This window comes from Herpailurus yagouaroundi, unplaced genomic scaffold (genome assembly GCF_014898765.1).
Source record: "Herpailurus yagouaroundi ecotype Mexico unplaced genomic scaffold, PumYag 165, whole genome shotgun sequence".
Lineage (NCBI taxonomy): Eukaryota > Metazoa > Chordata > Mammalia > Carnivora > Felidae > Herpailurus > Herpailurus yagouaroundi.
This window is the reverse complement of record NW_024412406.1, coordinates 16,966,183-16,983,857: the sequence shown is the minus strand read 5'-3', so window position 1 is coordinate 16,983,857 and position 17,675 is coordinate 16,966,183. Positions and strand designations below refer to the sequence as shown.

Below are 17,675 nucleotides of genomic sequence, written 5' to 3'. Positions count from 1 at the left end.
AGTTACACATTTTTTTGTTGTTGTTATTTCTCTACCTTCCTCAATATTAAGTCCAAAGCAGATGTTAAATATTTGTTGACTCAAATGACCACACACTTAAATGCCTTTATGAATACAACCATAATAGATGATATTATTTAAAGCCACCAAACTCAAATTTTCTTTCAGGAAATGAACAATGAAAAAGACGTGATCCTTGTCCTCACAGAATTTATTTTATAATTTACCAGGAAAGACAGACTTATAACCAACTTTAGTAAAATGTAATAATTACTTCATAGCTGAGATAAACTAATGACATATAATACAAATTTTACTAAATAGAACTAATTTTAATAGAAGAAGGGAGAACAGGGATGTTAGCTCATAGAAAGGCTTCACAAATGATGATCTATTAAATCAAGTTGCACCTAGAAAGATGATCACATAGGAAAGGAGGCAGAAGGAAAAGTAATTTAGGTACAAGGAGCAGCATATACTCTGGAAGGATGCAAGTAAATACCATGTTTTAACACACTTGCGTAAGTTGAGGATCTGGCAGAGGACAAGAAAGAGGGGGAGAAAGATAAACTAAAATTAGAATGTGAAGAACACTTGACTGCCATGTTTAATGTACTGCCATTGAAAATAAGGAACAGACCTTTCAGAAGACTCACATGATCAAATCTATTTTCTAAAAAAATAATTCTGGTAGTATCTGTAGAACACAGTGAAACAGGAAAAGATAATGGAGCTAGAAAGACTAAGTCTATTTCTACAATACAAATGAACAAGGATGAAAGCCTGAAATAAGTGACAGAGAATTGGGGTGATTAGGGAAACAGTGTCAAGCAACACTGGAAGCACGCGATCACGTTACAGGAATTCAACAAAGAAAAATCTATGGGAAAAAATAATGCCAATCACCACATAGCTTTCATGTCCTTTCTGGAAAGCTTTTATTTTTATATTGAAGAGCTTTTATTATTACATAGTAAACTGTAATCATTAATAATAAACATATTTAGAGGAGTAAAAAAATATATAAAATGTTTAGCAATCCAAAGAACCTATTTCAGAAACACATGAAATCAAAGATCTGTATGACACCGTAACATAACAGGCTAATAGTTTCAGCTTTACCAAATTGCTCAAAAGCACAAATATTCAGATTAACTAAGAACAAAGAGGTAGGTGTTGTGAATATTTACATAAGATTTATAAGACCAAGACAATGAATTAAAAAAAAACTTTTTTTTTAATGTTTATTTGAGAGAGAGAGAGAGACAAAGTGTGAGTGGGGGGAGGGGTAGAGAGAGAGAGGGAGATACAGAATCCAAAGCAGGCTCCACGCTCTGAGCTGTCCGCGTACAGCCCCACGCAGGGCTCAAACTCATGAACCATGAGATCATAACCTGAGCTGAAGTTGGACAGTTTATCAACTGAGCCACCCAGGTGCCCCCCCCAGTGAATTTTTAAACTTTGATATACACCTTAAAAGAACAGTATGCATATAATTCTAATAATCATATGCTATGTATTCTTTATTATATACACAATTATCTATCTATCTATCTACCTATCTATCTATCTAGGGAGAGACAGAGAGAGTGTGAGCAGCGAGGGGCAGAGAAAGAGGGAGAGAATCCCAAGCAGGTTCCCCGCAGTGAGTGCAGAGAGCCCAACATGGAGCTTGAACTCACGAAACCATGAGGTCGTCGTTTACCTGAGCCGAAATCAAGAGTTGCTAACTGGATGCATATGGTGCCCCCATATGCTATATACTCTTAGTAACTAAGTAACTTAGTAACTAAGTTTCATGTTTCCTAAGAGGATGAAGTACAGACTTATAGCATATCAGTTAGAAAATCAGATTAACATATACTCAGCCCAGTTAATGTGGTTACATGGAATATAAAAGAGGATACTAATTTATTTAAAAAAATATAGATACATTGATTGATCGATAGATAAAACCTGCTCAAATGTCTGTACTACATCCTCTTCTAGCTTAAATTCTGACTACAGCGTCCTGCTGGAGAAAACATTTCTTGCCTGAGTTAGTGACAGGGCACAGATGGACAGGGGTGGAAATCTGCCACATTGGGCTAGTTGATAACCAATGAGATGGCCTGAAGGGAGGACTCTGCCCAACAGAAGCCAAGTCAACACAATGGATCCCTCTAGGATGCAGACTCCAAAATGAGAGAGCTAACCAATCAGGAATGAGTGGAGAATGGAGCAGCCCAAGAAGAAAAACAGATAAACCATGAAAGACAGCTGGAAGACTATGGCTAGATGCTTGAAGAGTATGGCTTGGAAGCCCAAATTTTTATTTCATTTCCAGAACCAATGAATGTTTATTTTTATTTATTTATTTATTTATTTTTAATTTTTTTTTCAACGTTTTTTATTTATTTTTGGGACAGAGAGAGACAGAGCATGAACGGGGGAGGGGCAGAGAGAGAGGGAGACACAGAATCGGAAACAGGCTCCAGGCTCCCGAGCCATCAGCCCAGAGCCTGACGCGGGGCTCGAACCCACGGACCGCGAGATCGCGACCTGGCTGAAGTCGGACGCTTAACCGACTGCGCCACCCAGGCGCCCCCCCGAATGTTTATTTTTATGTAAATTCCCTTTTCCTGAAGTGAAAGGAAGGTCATCTCATACCTGTACAACTTAAGTAGCAGAACAACAGTGATCAAATTAATTTTAATTCATTTTTAAGTATACTAGGAAACATGATCAATAAGTATCATTATTTATCTTGTTTGACTAAAACTTTTAGAAGTTAAAATACTCCACTGGTGTTTTATTTTTAATGTAACCTACTGTTGTTACTTGCCACAATTAAGCCCTGGCAATTTGCACCTGTCATTATTTTAGCCTTCCTACATTCCAAAGGCTTTTTCAATCAATCAATCAATCAATCAAAAATAAAAGCCATTCAAAAGTTATTGAATCAATCGGTCCACATTCATTTCACTTGTTGGTAAACAGCCTTCATCTGTATTTCAGGATTCGAGGTTACATGAAGGTGCTCAGGTAGTTCTAAATCCTGCTGCTGGGTCACCAAGTTATTAGATCTATACCTTCACCTCCCAGAACCACAGGATCTAAGATACAACTAGGGTAGCAGAACTGCACTGCTGGCTGCCACAGTTGAAATATCGCTGGGAACTAATGTCCCCAGCCCAACTTGAAGCCACAACATGGTCCTGGTGTTTCTTCTTTCCCTATGGATCATTTTTTCAAACCTGAAGTTCTTTTGGATTTCTTAAGAATTTTTACTGAGAGCAACAAGAATTCATTAAAAGTCAAAAAGACAACATCCAAATATACAGTGCTACAGTACAAAACCTTAAAAGGTAAATATTCCTAGATCTCAGGTGTATTCTCTCCTGCTCTCTTTAAGTTGGATCTCTAGATTTCTTAGATGGAAGTAGGATGGGGAAAATGGATAAAGAACAATCCAGAAACCATTAATATACCAGCCACTGTGCTAAGTCCATTTATACATAATCTTATTTAATCCTAACAACTCTGTAAATAGATATTGCCATTAGTTTCCAGAAGTGGAAACTGAAGCTCAGAGAGTTAAAGTAACTTGCACACAGTAAGGAAAAAATACAAATGAATTCACACCCCAAAATATAGTGTTCAAAGTCAAAGACAGTCTAAATGTTGCTTCTTCCCTGGTGGAACTCTTTCCATTTATGACTAAAATATATACTGTCATTGGTTCTTCTGTAGCCATTCTCACTAATATTTTCCTTTGTTCTGTTGGGTTAAATCTGCAAGTTCTTGGCCACACCTAGCTCACAAGGAACCATGGGAAAGTTTCCATACCAGTATGAGTTTGGTTAGGTCTGCATAGTGCCTTTAAAAAATATGATATGAATGCTTTCTTTCTTCAGTTGCCTCAAGTATTTATCATCTTATACAAGCCTTCACTCGTTTAAGTGACCTGCTTAGTCTTAAAAAACAGGTCATTTGAAACTGCACCTTTCTCTTACTACCCCGAACTCTGAGATTAAGACTAAGGGTCTGGTCACTTATGTTGCAAACTAGACCAGGCAAAAATGGCTTAGTTCTCCACATGCTTTTCTTGGTTTTCCTCAAAAGGTTAGCCAAAGGGCATTTCACCATGTCCCTCTAATTACATTTCACTGCTATAATAAAGTTACTTATATTGAACAAGTTAATAATTTTTGATACTTCATAAAAATAGTTTAAAAAATTATCTCACCTAGCCCCAGACCCACAAATTCATCAGGAGTCTGATCTTTTGTTCCAGTAAGAGATCCTTCTCTGCCCCGTACTGTTCCAGAAATGTATCGAGGTTTCACTCCAGTTCCTATAAGTTGTGCAAGCTCCAACTGACTGATGCACTTCAGAATCTTCATTACAACAACAAAAAGACTTTTTAAAATTCCATGTTAAAAATGTTTGCAAAAATACTTAAATATATGCAGCCAGGATTTAAATATAGGCTATATTATAAATCATTATAAAAAGCTAAATAAACTTATCCTGAATGTACTAAATTAATGGTTCCCTAAACAATTAAGCTTGCCAGAATATTTAACACTAAATTATTTTATAAACCAAATTGCAAACTTGAAAATAAAGTGCTTATACCTCATGCCATGAATTTCCTAAATAATTTCCATCTGTATGAGCCACTGTGATAAGTGTTTTTATTGTGTCAATGTTCTTCTGTTTCATTTCAGTAATACCAGAACTCACTGTAAGTAAGGTAAATCTTGCTAGTGCTTGGACATATGCATCTCTTTCCAGCTATAAAAAAGAAAAAAGTACACTCACATGGTTATTTAGTAAGTTTTAACTGACAAATCACATGCCTCAAACTACAGTGTTGTTTTTTTTAAGATGATAAATGAAGTAGAAAGGATGAATTTCTAAAATCTAAAGGCAATTAGAGATGGAGATGGCATGTCAAATCAAGATGAGATTTTAGTGATGACAAATGAATTCATACAGTAAAACAAATATTCATTGAGTACTTATGTGTTAAGTACTGTGTGGACTAGCAGAAACCAGGTTTATAAATTTGCCCATTCTTTCTCTACAGCTAGGCTGTGCTTTTTAAGGCATAACATTCATAATTAAATGTGAAATGGGTTTAAAAAAAAAAAAGCAAGCGTTGGCTACAATTTATTATCAGACAAAGTATGTAAATTACAGGGGGCGCCTGGGTGGCGCAGTCGGTTAAGCGTCCGACTTCAGCCAGGTCACGATCTCGCGGTCTGGGAGTTCGAGCCCCGCATCGGGCTCTGGGCTGGTGGCTCAGAGCCTGGAGCCTGTTTCCGATTCTGTGTCTCACTCTCTCTCTCTGCCCCTCCCCCGTTCATGCTCTGTCTCTCTCTGTCCCAAAAATAAATAAACGTTGAAAAAACATTAAAAAAATAAATAAAATAAATTACTAGAGGGGCCTGTCTTCATGAAAAACAAGTACTAGATACTTGGTTCCTGTTAAGACCACTTTTCTTAGGCTTAAATGAAATATATAAAAACATAAAATATGAAAAAATATGATTCAATAAGTATGAACATGCAACATATTTAAATAATATATTCAAATTAACATATAGAAATTCAAAGTCTTAGGAACTTTGTATATAGCTAACATTGTATACAGAAAAAAATTGCAAACCAAAGTTATTTTGATGAATTCCAGACACATCAATATAGAACTACTCCTTCTGTCACAGCTTCTTGTAAACTTAAACATTACGATTCATTTAAATTCCATCATAAACTCGAAATTACTTTTTAGTAAGTCAGACATAAAAAAATAATTGCAACTATAGTCATGACATAAGTAATTTGTTTCCCAGACTGGCTACAAAGGCGAAATTCTTTGTTACCTGAATGTTGAAAATGCATGCAATTCTGATTGCACATCTTATACCTTCCAGGCAAAGAGAGGCTACTTCAGTATCATCACAATCTTGCAGACCCACACTAAACGCAGCCAGAAAAGGTGTCCAAGCCAACTAGAAAAATTAAAAATTTAAGGCGTATCATGAACATCAAGTGATAATTAAATTTTATGATAGGACTACATTAATATTTCTCAAACCTTCAGAAAATAAATGATTTGATGAAGTTCTGGGGAAAAAAAAAAACAATGAGTTCCTGGGCATATTTTTTGGACAGCTTTCTTGGACAAAGGGGAAAAACTATGCAATGTTGCCTGGGCCTCAATAAGTGGTACAGCAGGACTATAAATTCAGTAGAAGGACCTTAGACATATTTTAAGCACAGCATCTATAAATATTTCACATCAATGGGAATTGCCAATATCCAGAAATGGTATTAGTTTTAACTTTACCTTCAGAACCTCTCTCTCTACAAGCTTTGTCACCTGCAGCAATTCACAGACTGTTTATTTCTAAGCAGATCCTTTCAGTCATTTTCTCCTTGCAACAAGTACATTACTCTTCTTTCTTTTAACCTGCTCCCTGGACATCATTTAGACTTACTTTTTTTGTAGTCAAATATTTTACATTGAAACATCAGTGATATCTCTGGTTCCTAGTTGGGCAATACTTTAAAAATATAGTTCAATAAAATATTTCATTATAGACTGTGAAAACCAACAAACACTAAATTTTACTAGTAACACTCAATGCCTAGTAAAACTGTAATGTAAAATAAAAAGGACTACCTTTGGACTACTGAAAATTCTAATATCAAAACATGTATGTCTAATGTGAATATTTGTTGCTTTTAATAAGTTCTAATGAAGCAAAACTATATAACCATAGAGATGAAAAAGATTTACATGACAACTGGAATTTTCAAAAGATCTAAGAAGTTTTTGTTTAAAAAAATTTTTTTAACTAAAAAAATATTTATTTAGAGAGAGTGAGAGAAAGAGTATGTGAGTGGGGGAGAGGGGCTGAGGGAGAGAGAAAGAGAATCTCAAGTAGGCTCTATACTCAGCACAGAGCATGATGGGGGGCTCAATCCCATGACCCTGGGACCATGACCTGAACCAAAATCAAGAGCCGGATGCTCAACTGACTGAGCCACCCAGACACCCCAAGATCTAAAAAGTTTTTAAGATTATTAAAGAAAACAGGATTACCCAAAGCTATGTTTGTAACATCAGAAAGTTTAGAAGTATATAATCCCTAAACAAAGGAACATAAACCGTAGTACCTAATTTCTAGTCCTAGCTTTGCCTCTCTGAACCTCACTATCATCCTCTTCAATACCTGGACTGCCACTATAGAGAGATGCTTTAGGAAGCACATGAGGTGCAATACTTTTAAAATATGAAGTACCACATGGAAGTAATAAATTACACATTATATTGTAAGAAAAGAAACAGCACATCTATTCAGAAACCTGTGTAATATTTTATACAAGTATAAATGATTCTAAAGCCAGTGAAATATATGTTTAACTCCACCAGGAATTAAAGACAATGATTTCTCCTATCAAACTACCCCTAAATAATATCCAGGGGACATTGCAATTATTCATTCATAACTGTGTAATCCTTTGTAGACTACAATTTGGCAGTATGTAAAAAGATACTTAATATTTATATCCCTTAATATATCACATCCTAGAAACCTCTCATTCATTCCTCTACCCAGTCAATGCTTGTTTATTGAGCACTTACTACAAGCTAGGAATTGTGCAAGATATTGGGAAAAGTAAACAGAACAGTCCCTTACCTCAAGTCTAGTAAAGAGATAGATATTAAATTTTAAAATAAGTCAATGTATAAATACCAACTGTTAAAAATACAATAAAGGATAAGTATAGCACATTATTAAAAGGACCAAATTTGGAAGGGGCAGAGCAGGGCAGAACTCTCTGAGAAGGTAACATTTAAAGTGGAAACCACTTGGGCAAAGAAGGAAAGAGCATTCTACATAAAAGGCACAGCTTGTAAGAATGTTCTGAATACAAAGTAATTTAGGACATTCTAGAAATTGATGTTATGTTAGTGTGACTGCAGCACAGCAAGACGTAAGAAATCTAGCGATGAGGCTGGAAAGGCAGGTGGAGCCAGAGGATGTTGTGGGTGTGTTAATTTCATCATGTGTCATGCAAAGTCAGTGAAGGGTCTTAACAAGGCAACATTTCATATTGTATTTTAAAATGATCAGTCTGGCCTCTGTAAATGGATAAGAGGAGCACAAAAATAGACATAAGAATACTAGTTAGGACTTTACAATATTAAAGGTAAGAAATGAGGATGTCTGGAGAGGTTAATGGCAGTAGAAGTGTTGGTGAAAGGAAAGATTCTTAATTCTAGCTTAGAAGATGTTTGCATAAACTAGAACTAATCTAGAGCACAGATAATAAAAGCTATTTATGAAGAATTTTTAATGATATGGGGAAATACTATGTGAGAAACAGACTACAAAATTCTGCACATAGTATGATCACAACTGTTCAAAGAAAGTAGTATATAAACATATTAACAGAAGTTTTTTCTGAGTGATAGAACTATGGCTGGTTCCTACTCTTTTCATTCTCCACCTGCCCCCCAACCAAACACATCTGAGAAGAAAAAGAAGAGTGTAAGATTATTTAAAACAAAACGAGAAGCTGGTGTATAAAACTTGTTTCATAAAAAGTGTTTCTTATATTTTAACATCATTTTCTACATTATTTCCAAAGATAAGGCTACTTATCTTTTATACTCCACTATTTAATACTGCCTCCCTAGCACCCCATCCTCTAATTCTTCATCAAGTTTCAGAAATAAAGTTATCCCACACACCTTGAAGTAAGAGTAGAATGATAAAACTTGAGCTAAAAGAAAGCATAGAAATCTTATAGTCCTCTTTTACTGCCCATGCATACGTGTCCTTAATGTCCGAAAAAGAACTCAAATTATGATCTTCAGCTTCCACAGGCAATCTTTCCACACTGTCTCACAAACTGGAATGTACTTGACCCCTTTTCCCTTTTCAAATTTGACTAGACTCTCTACTTCCCTATAATCCTTAGTCACTGCTTACTTTGCAATTTGGAGAAAGGGTAGGAATATAGGACAGGAAAATGAAGAAGGAATAGGCAATCAAATTGTAAGGAACCAGTAGTATCATTCTTACTAGATCAACCTATAAATGTAAATAATGCTTGTTTTTGTTCTCCACTCTACTCTCTGCGCTCCAGGCGTACTCAGAACCCACACAGGAGATCCTGGGCCAGAAGCTCAAGAAATTTTAGGTAACTCCAAAGGCTTAATTAAATAGATGTTATTTAACGAAAACCAGGCCAAGGATTAATGATCATTCTCTGAAACTTTTCTATTCTTATTTCTTAAGATCAAACATTTATTAATTACCATTAGTGTACACTTTTTCTCATTCTCTTTAAGAAAAAATTTTTATTTGCTGTATCGTAAATAACATTGCTTTTGCTTCCAGGTCCTCACTAATGGGCTAGAGATCACTATATTTCCATAACTTAAAAACATGCTGAACAAAACTGTACATAAATGTATACTGCAATCAAAAGTTATTAGTAACTCTTGGGGCACCTGGGTGACTTAGTCAGTTAAGCATCTGATTCTTTTTTTTTTTTTTTTAATTTTTTTTTTTCCCAACGTTTATTTATTTTTGGGACAGAGAGAGACAGAGCATGAACGGGGGAGGGGCAGAGAGAGAGGGAGACACAGAATCGGAAACAGGCTCCAGGCTCCGAGCCATCAGCCCAGAGCCCGACGCGGGGCTCGAACTCACGGATCGCGAGATCGTGACCTGGCTGAAGTCGGACGCTTAACCGACTGCGCCACCCAGGCGCCCCAAAGCATCTGATTCTTGATTTTGGCAGGTCATGATCTCATGGTTGGTGAGACTGAGCCCCACATCAGGCTCTGCCCTGACAGTGAGGAGCCTGCTTGGTATTCTACTCTCCTCCTCTCTCTATGCCTCTCTCGCACATTTGTCTCTTAAAATAAATACACATTAAAAAAAAAAAAATTATTAGAACTCTTACCTTAAACATAGGCCTCACATGCTCCAAATGTGTTGCACTTGTAAAAGGTGCCTGAACGTGGCTCACGGCTTCCATGAGTGCTTTTGCTGTCTTGGCCATCTGTTCCATTTCTAAGTTATACAGAAGTCTTCTTTGTTTTTCACTGGCTACATCTGAAACAACAAACACTATTAGCATTTAAAAAATAAATCATCGGGGCGCCTGGGTGGCGCAGTCGGTTAAGCGTCCGACTTCAGCCAGGTCACGATCTCGCGGTCCGGGAGTTCGAGCCCCGCATCGGGCTCTGGGCTGATGGCTCAGAGCCTGGAGCCTGTTTCCGATTCTGTGTCTCCCTCTCTCTCTGCCCCTCCCCCGTTCATGCTCTGTCTCTCTCTGTCCCAAAAATAAATAAACGTTGAAAAAAAAAATTAAAAAAAAAATAAAAAATAAATCATTTAAAAATGCTTTGATATTTTACTAATAAAATAATAAATGTCACCAATTAATACTAATTAGATATAGTCTTAAAAAACCAGATACAAAAGGTCACATAAGGTGTGATTCCATTTATATGAAATATCCAGAGTAGGTAAATCCATAGAAATAGAAAGCAGACTGGTGGCAGCCAGAGGCGGGAGAGAGGGAAATAATGTGAAGTTTAATCCTAAACCTTCTGCATCTCCTTGAATCACCCCTACTTCCAGTTTCTGTTTATGTGTAACAATAGATGAAAAGACAGAACTGTGTTGCTTGTAGAGGAGGCAGGAAAAGACTGAGAGTTGAAGTCTGTCTGTTGGGGTTCCCTAAGCAGTCTCACTGACCTCCTAATTCATGCTGAGATTTACTACCACATTAATTGACAAGTATGTATTAAATGCACACTAGATCATGAATATTATGTAGCATTTTCTTTGATCACTGGTCAGTGCTATCTTTATTCAGAATGTGGAAAAACATAAAATCAGATCAGCAAACTGTATAATACTTTTCATTATAGTATCTGACTTACTCTAAACCAAGTAAAAAAAAAAAAAAACTTTTAGCAAACCGCATTTTTCCTCTGAACAATCACAATTCAGTTGATTTGGATACTTACTTTGTTTACTTGATTTTGTAGGGATTGTTAGTTCTTTTGTTTCTTTCATTGATATCTTTTTTCCAGCTATCTCATTATAGATGGCTGACAGATACTCTTCAGGAAGGTCTTTACTGTCATTGATACCTCTATTCATCTTAATGTATTGTTCCTTTGTCATTTTATTTTTAACCTAGAAATGAAAAACCATTATAATTCCTAAAACTCCTATTTTAAGAATTTGAATACTTTTAGAAGAGAATTTATAAATACTTTGAGGACAGGACAGGGCAAATATTCAGTGAAACATATTTAAATGAGAAAAGGAAGTCACCAAAAATGAAGGTAATGTAGAGAAGACCTATCCTGGCATATGCTAATTAACCTTGCTCTGATGTGCACATATATAATTTGTAACAATAAACAGGGAAATCGAATAATGAAATTATTTGGTTTTGCCCAAGGTTTAAGAGTTCTAGCTAGAGTCTTTAAAAAAAGGACCATGACTGGGGCGCCTGGGTGGCGCAGTCGGTTAAGCGTCCGACTTCAGCCAGGTCACGATCTCGCGGTCCGTGAGTTCGAGCCCCGCGTCGGGCTCTGGGCTGATGGCTCAGAGCCTGGAGCCTGTTTCCGATTCTGTGTCTCCCTCTCTCTCTGCCCCTCCCCCGTTCATGCTCTGTCTCTCTCTGTCCCAAAAATAAATAAACGTTGAAAAAAAAAAAATTAAAAAAAAAAAGGACCATGACAAGTATTAAAAACATGGTATCAAAAAGATTCAAATCTTAGTGGGGGGGGGGGCAGAAATATGTTGTAAAGATTTAAAAGCTAATTTTACGTAACAGTGGATGCAAAGTAATAGCCGAATTTATTTAAATCAGATAACAGTTTCTTTGACTGACTCATTGTGGTAAATGAAGGTTAGGTGATCTGGGTCAAGTGTCCTCAGAACATTTTGTCTTGTTAAGAGTACTCTGACCAGGAATGTCTTACAGCATACCTTCATCAATCTGTGGAGTACAAGCTTGTAATTTGTAAGATGCAGCCCTGTCACCAAAGTTGAGAACTAGCACAACCAAAATGTTTTTATCTGGACAAAACCCAGAGAAATTACAGGCTGTGTTTGTTTGGTTCCAGACTACAGCAATAAAGTGAATATTGCAATAAAGTGACTCAAATTAATTTTTTGGTTTCCTAGTGCATACAAAATTTATACTTACACTATACTATCGTCTATCAAGCATTATGTCTTACAAAAACAATGTACCTATCTAAATTCAAAAATATTTTATTGCTAAAAAATGCTAACCATCATCTCAGCTTTCAACAAGTCATAATCACTGAACACAGATCACTGTAACAAATGTAATAATAAAGAAAAGTTTGATATATTGTAAGAATCACCAAAATGTGACAGACCCATGAAATAAGCAAATGCCGTTGGAAAAATGGTGCTGATAGACTTGCTTGATGCAGGGTTGCTACAGGCCTTCAATTTGTAAAAACACTATTACCTACAAAATGCAGTAATGTGAAGCATGATAAAACATGCTTTAACTTATTTAAATATATATATATGTACACACACACACATATACACACACACACATATTTAATTAAATATATTCCTACCATCTCCCATGAAGAATTTAAGGCATTCTAAAGATAAGGCTCTTCCTGTAAATTTATAAGACACATAGAAAGCAAGCAAGTCCTAACTCTAAAAACTCATCTTGGGGCACCTGGGTGGCTCAGGTCATGATCTCAGTTGGTGGGTTTGAGCCCAGCATCGGGCTCTGTGCTGACCACTCAGAGCCTGGAGCCTGCTTAGGATTCTGTGTCTCCTCTCTCTGCCCCTCCCCCAGTTGTGCACTTGCGCACATGCACGCTCTCTCTCTCTCTCAAAAATAAACAGTAAAAAAAACAAACCAAAAAACCCTCATCTGAGTCAGCACCAAAAATAAAACAAACAAACAAACGAACGAATGAAGGAAAGTTTCACCTGAAGTTCTGATAAATACTAATTAACAATGACATAGGGTTACTAAAATAAAAGACCATATAAGTGCTGTCAGTAAGAGGCTAAAAAAGAGAAACATTACCTGGAAATCTTAAGCATGGCATGTTGTTTTTAGTATTGTACCAGAGACAAAAAGAAGTCTTGGTAAAAAATCTGAAGTAGCTGTATACTATGCTTGTGCATCTGGGTTGGGAGGTGGAAGTGGGAGTAGGGAATACATTAATTTCAGGTACCCCAAATAAAAATATACTGCTCAAACAGAACACAGTGGGATTCTGGAAGTAGGATAACACATAACCCTACTTTTCCTTTTCCTGCTTATCTTTTATGGAACACCCTACTCTTGACTTTTGTTTTCATGCACTTAAATTAAGCTGTGTTTAGTTTTAGTATTTAAATCCCTTATTACAATGTAGATTAATATACACTAAAAATTAAATGTGTTCTAAGTATGCCTCAAATTTTTAAAAAATTCATTGTGACTCACACAATATATAAAAGGTGGTCTAACTATAAATATTCTAGGTAAAAAAGGAACATAAATGAGTTGTTTAAATATTTTAACTTTGAAAAACAACTAAGAATGAGAAGAATTAGTTTTAAGGAATTCCTTTAAAGTCACCTGTGTTCTTTAAAAATGGTGTCATTTGTTATAGTTCATGTGGTCCTGAATCAAATCATATGGGGTCATGATTATGGGTTCAATTTTTTTTTTTAAGTTTATATATTTATTCGAGAGAGATGGAGACAGTGCGGGTGGGGGAGGGGCAGAGAGAGAGGGAGAATCCCAAGCAAACTCCACACTGCCAGCACAGAGCTCGACGTGGGGCTCAACTTCACAAAACTGTGAAATCATGAACTGAACTGAAACAGAGATGCTTAACCAAGAGCCAGCCAGGCACCCCTAGTTCAGTTTTCTAATTGAAGTTTCCTTCACCGAAACTTATAAGCTGTTCTGTGGCTGCAGGCTGCACATCAGGACACGAGGCCAGCCAGCAGCAGTCTGACACAGTGCAGTTAACTACTGCCAGACCAGGACTCCACGCACATGCTCTATGGACACAAACGAGTGCCATGAAGACAGAACACTGTTCTCAAGATGTTTCCTAACGGATATGTGTTCAGAAATTTTTAACAATCTGGGTCCTATGAAAGAACATTAAAGGAAGTTTCAGTATTTCCTCAAAATACCTTACACAAGGATGTACATGTGACACAGATGCACAGAACACTGACAATTCATTTACAGAACCAAATTCTTTAAAAATATAACATTCTAAAAACAAATGGAGGTAGTGTATTGGTTTGGACCAAAACACCAGACAGAAAACTGTGATATGAAGTTATCCAAATAGGTCAATATCTGTAGACTGCCTTATAATAGGAAAAAAGTATGCTGCATAATAAAAACCGGAAAGTGAGCTGCTTTAATTATACTCCCAGCAATATAACAAAGGCAATTTTTAAATGACTAAAATATTAAATCACTTTTTAAGAAAGGTCTATATAAAATCAAGTAAATCGCTGGTAAATGCATAGCTGTTGAAGGTAACTCTGTATATAATTCCCATTCATACATTTGATACATATTTTCCATATAAGCCTTGCCTTAAACATCTCCAAACACACACACACACACACACACACACACACACACACACACACACCCTATATTGCAAAATTTAATCTCAACCTTTAAATAAATTTTAATTTTTCTAATACCTCTTGGATTAGTAATAGTTTATTTCACTTCCTAAGAATAATAGATATCATTAGATGCCTATCCATAAGTACAAACAAATTCTTGCAAATAGATAAATTTATGAAGATAATTTTCCCCAAAGATACTCAAAGCATGTTTTTGAAACTAAGCCTGAAATACCTAAAACTTATAAAAATAAATTTTTTTTTTGCTAATGGATATAAGAAATCAAGTGACAGTACCTTAATATTTAAGAAGGAACTACACATTCTAAGAAACAAATGGAAGGCTGAACACTGCCTGGATATCTAATACTTTAAAATTATTGTTAATTTTTAGATGTAATGGTATTGTGGTTATTTTTAAATAGACTGTGTGTCTTTCAGAGATATACACTGAAATAAATACAGATGAAATGATACCTGGGATTTACTTCCAAATGATCTGGGAGAGAGAGGAAGGATAAAAGTTGAGTAAGACTGGCCATAAGTCGGTAACTGGAAGCTGGTTGATAGGCACATGCAGGATTCCCATACTAATCACTCTGTTAAGTTTGAAATGTTTAAAAGAAAAAATGCCTATATACAGGGTTTTTCCATGTTGTAATAAGTATAGGCAGAATATATGCATATTCTTACGATAAAATTTATCTTAAGCTTTATATAGCTGTCAATCATGGGACAAATATAGACTTATTTTGCAAATGTCTAAAAGTCTAATTAGAATTATTACCAGAAACTGCATTTGTAAATTGTACACTACACCGCATTAAATACTCCCATTTGTTGATGAGTTTCACTAAATAAGATTAAAATTTCAACTATTATTTACTGAATTCAGAAGAATGTAGTTAATGTGTACTATCTGTTACATGGAGCACATACCTGTGGACTGTGAAGATCTGTGGTCAGCATGATAATTGAGTAAGCCAAAACATAAGCAGTATCTGCACTAGCAAAAAGGGTTTGTCTGAAAAAATAAATGCATCATGTTATAAACTTTTATTGTTTTACACTTGCATTTAAATAAATCAAACCCCCTTACTTTTCTCTTTCAGGATTTATGTTTTAGCTCACACTACAATTTTTTTCGCGAACATCCATCACTTCTAAATTGGAGACAATCTAAATTCTCTGAGAGCAGGAGACAATGAATCTCCTGATGTTCCCTAGCATAGTGATAGCTGGCAACCCATAAGTGCCTGAATTTGAATCTTGCTTACCCTTGGTTGCATTCTAGGTATCTCGCAGCAAATTTTTCCATCAATCGATCAATTTTCTGAGCTTCCCCTGGAAGACGGAATCCTTCCAGAAACATACGAAGAGCTGAAACAAAGTCCTTTCCTGAAAAGTCGTGTTGGTCCACATATGCATACATGACTTCTTTGTTAAATTTATCATTATCTCCCAGGAACTCACCCACTTGAGTCTAAAGAACAAAAGATTAAAAAAAGGATATCCTAATGAAATGCTACATTTGCCACAGAGACATTTAAAAAGTAGAAAAATCTGTAAGATTCACAGGTTTTGTCTACAGGGTTAACTATTTCAAACATGAAGCTAAAAAGTTAAACACACTAAATGTGTTTATTAAAAAAATGATATTCTTTTGAGTTTAGAAAATTAAAAAGCAAAAATAAGAATACCTAGGTTATTTTTTAAGTTTTATTATATACATAGGGCATTTTAAAGGGAAAACAGTATGGAACATTATGTAATTAAGGAATTTTACAGAAAAAGTTAGAATAAAAAAATGGTATTCTTACTGAGTCTAATCTTTCCTCTTGATGTAAGAATTGGGCTATATCTTCAGATGTAGTGCCAAGCATCCCTTGTTCTTGAAGGTACTGTATTCCTCTCTTTGGTTTCTTATTAAATCTAGATGATGTTAAAGTTAATAGAAACATTAGAAATAGAAAATCTTTTGCATTTCCCTGAAAAGATCTTAAACTACCAGTAAATTAATTTTCTAATACCACTAGAAAATAGTTTATTCAACATAATCAATACATAAATATACAGAAATTATTACATTATGCAAAGTTTTATTTTTCTTTTAAGATTCTCAAGCAAAAGGCCATATTTATCAAAGATATGGACCAGTTCACAGACTAGATGAGATAATGTCAGTTTGAGTAAGGATATAAATACTAAAGGTCTCATGTTTTTAATATATATATTCACCTTGATGCTCAAGTAATCTTGGTTCATTCCACATACACCCAGTGGATTCATTCTAAGTTTCCTGCTTTTAAAGTAAAGAACTTAATTTTGGTGACTGTTTTAACCATGATCTGACATCATTATTTCCTTTATGAAAAAATTCCTACATAACCAATGTTTTCAAAGGCAAGTCCAAACCGACTAGACTGATACACAAGATCTTTCTCAACATAGCTCCAGTTCATCTCAACCCCTCTCACCCATCTACTCCCAAATACCCTATTCTCAATTCCTAAGCATAATGCATTTCTGCAGTCTATTTCCTCTACATGACCTTCACCTGTTCCATTCATTTTCTGTGGAACTCTCGTTCATGCTTAGAGATCCAGTTCAAATGTCACCTCCTTGTTTCCACATCATTTACTCTCTACTTTTATTGCACCACTAATTACTTTGGTCCCTCATCGCCTGTCACCAGGGTACTACAGTAGTTCTTAAATGGTCTTGCTAGCTTTGGTTCTGCTCTCATTCTAACCCATCTTTCAGGCTACTGGCAAAGACATCGTTCCAAAACAGAAATCTGATGCTGCAGCTACTATGACTAAAACCCTTCATACATAGTAAGCTAAAGCCAAGAACAAGACAAAAACTTGTTTCCATGGAAAATAAGGCCTTCTGTAATCTGGATCCAGCTCAATGCTCTCATTTCATTTTCTGTGACTGCTACCCCACCCCTGCCTCTGCTATCCTGAACAGTAATCCTCA

The 17,675-nt window shown here is 35.8% G+C and overlaps 1 protein-coding gene across 3 annotated transcripts in view; it reads right to left on the bottom strand.

Annotated features, from left to right (window-relative positions):
* Positions 1-17,675, bottom strand: part of ARFGEF1 (ARF guanine nucleotide exchange factor 1) — a 151,912-nt gene that overhangs the window by 36,847 nt on the left and 97,390 nt on the right. For all 3 annotated transcript variants that reach the window (XM_040487651.1, XM_040487650.1, XM_040487653.1), the window contains 8 exons: positions 16,514-16,625; positions 15,971-16,176; positions 15,633-15,717; positions 11,051-11,222; positions 9,976-10,127; positions 5,871-5,999; positions 4,621-4,779; positions 4,229-4,379 (listed from right to left, as the gene is read on the bottom strand). In XM_040487651.1, coding sequence (XP_040343585.1) covers positions 4,229-4,379; positions 4,621-4,779; positions 5,871-5,999; positions 9,976-10,127; positions 11,051-11,222; positions 15,633-15,717; positions 15,971-16,176; positions 16,514-16,625 — 1,166 coding nt within the window. The remainder of the gene's footprint in view (positions 1-4,228; positions 4,380-4,620; positions 4,780-5,870; positions 6,000-9,975; positions 10,128-11,050; positions 11,223-15,632; positions 15,718-15,970; positions 16,177-16,513; positions 16,626-17,675) is intronic.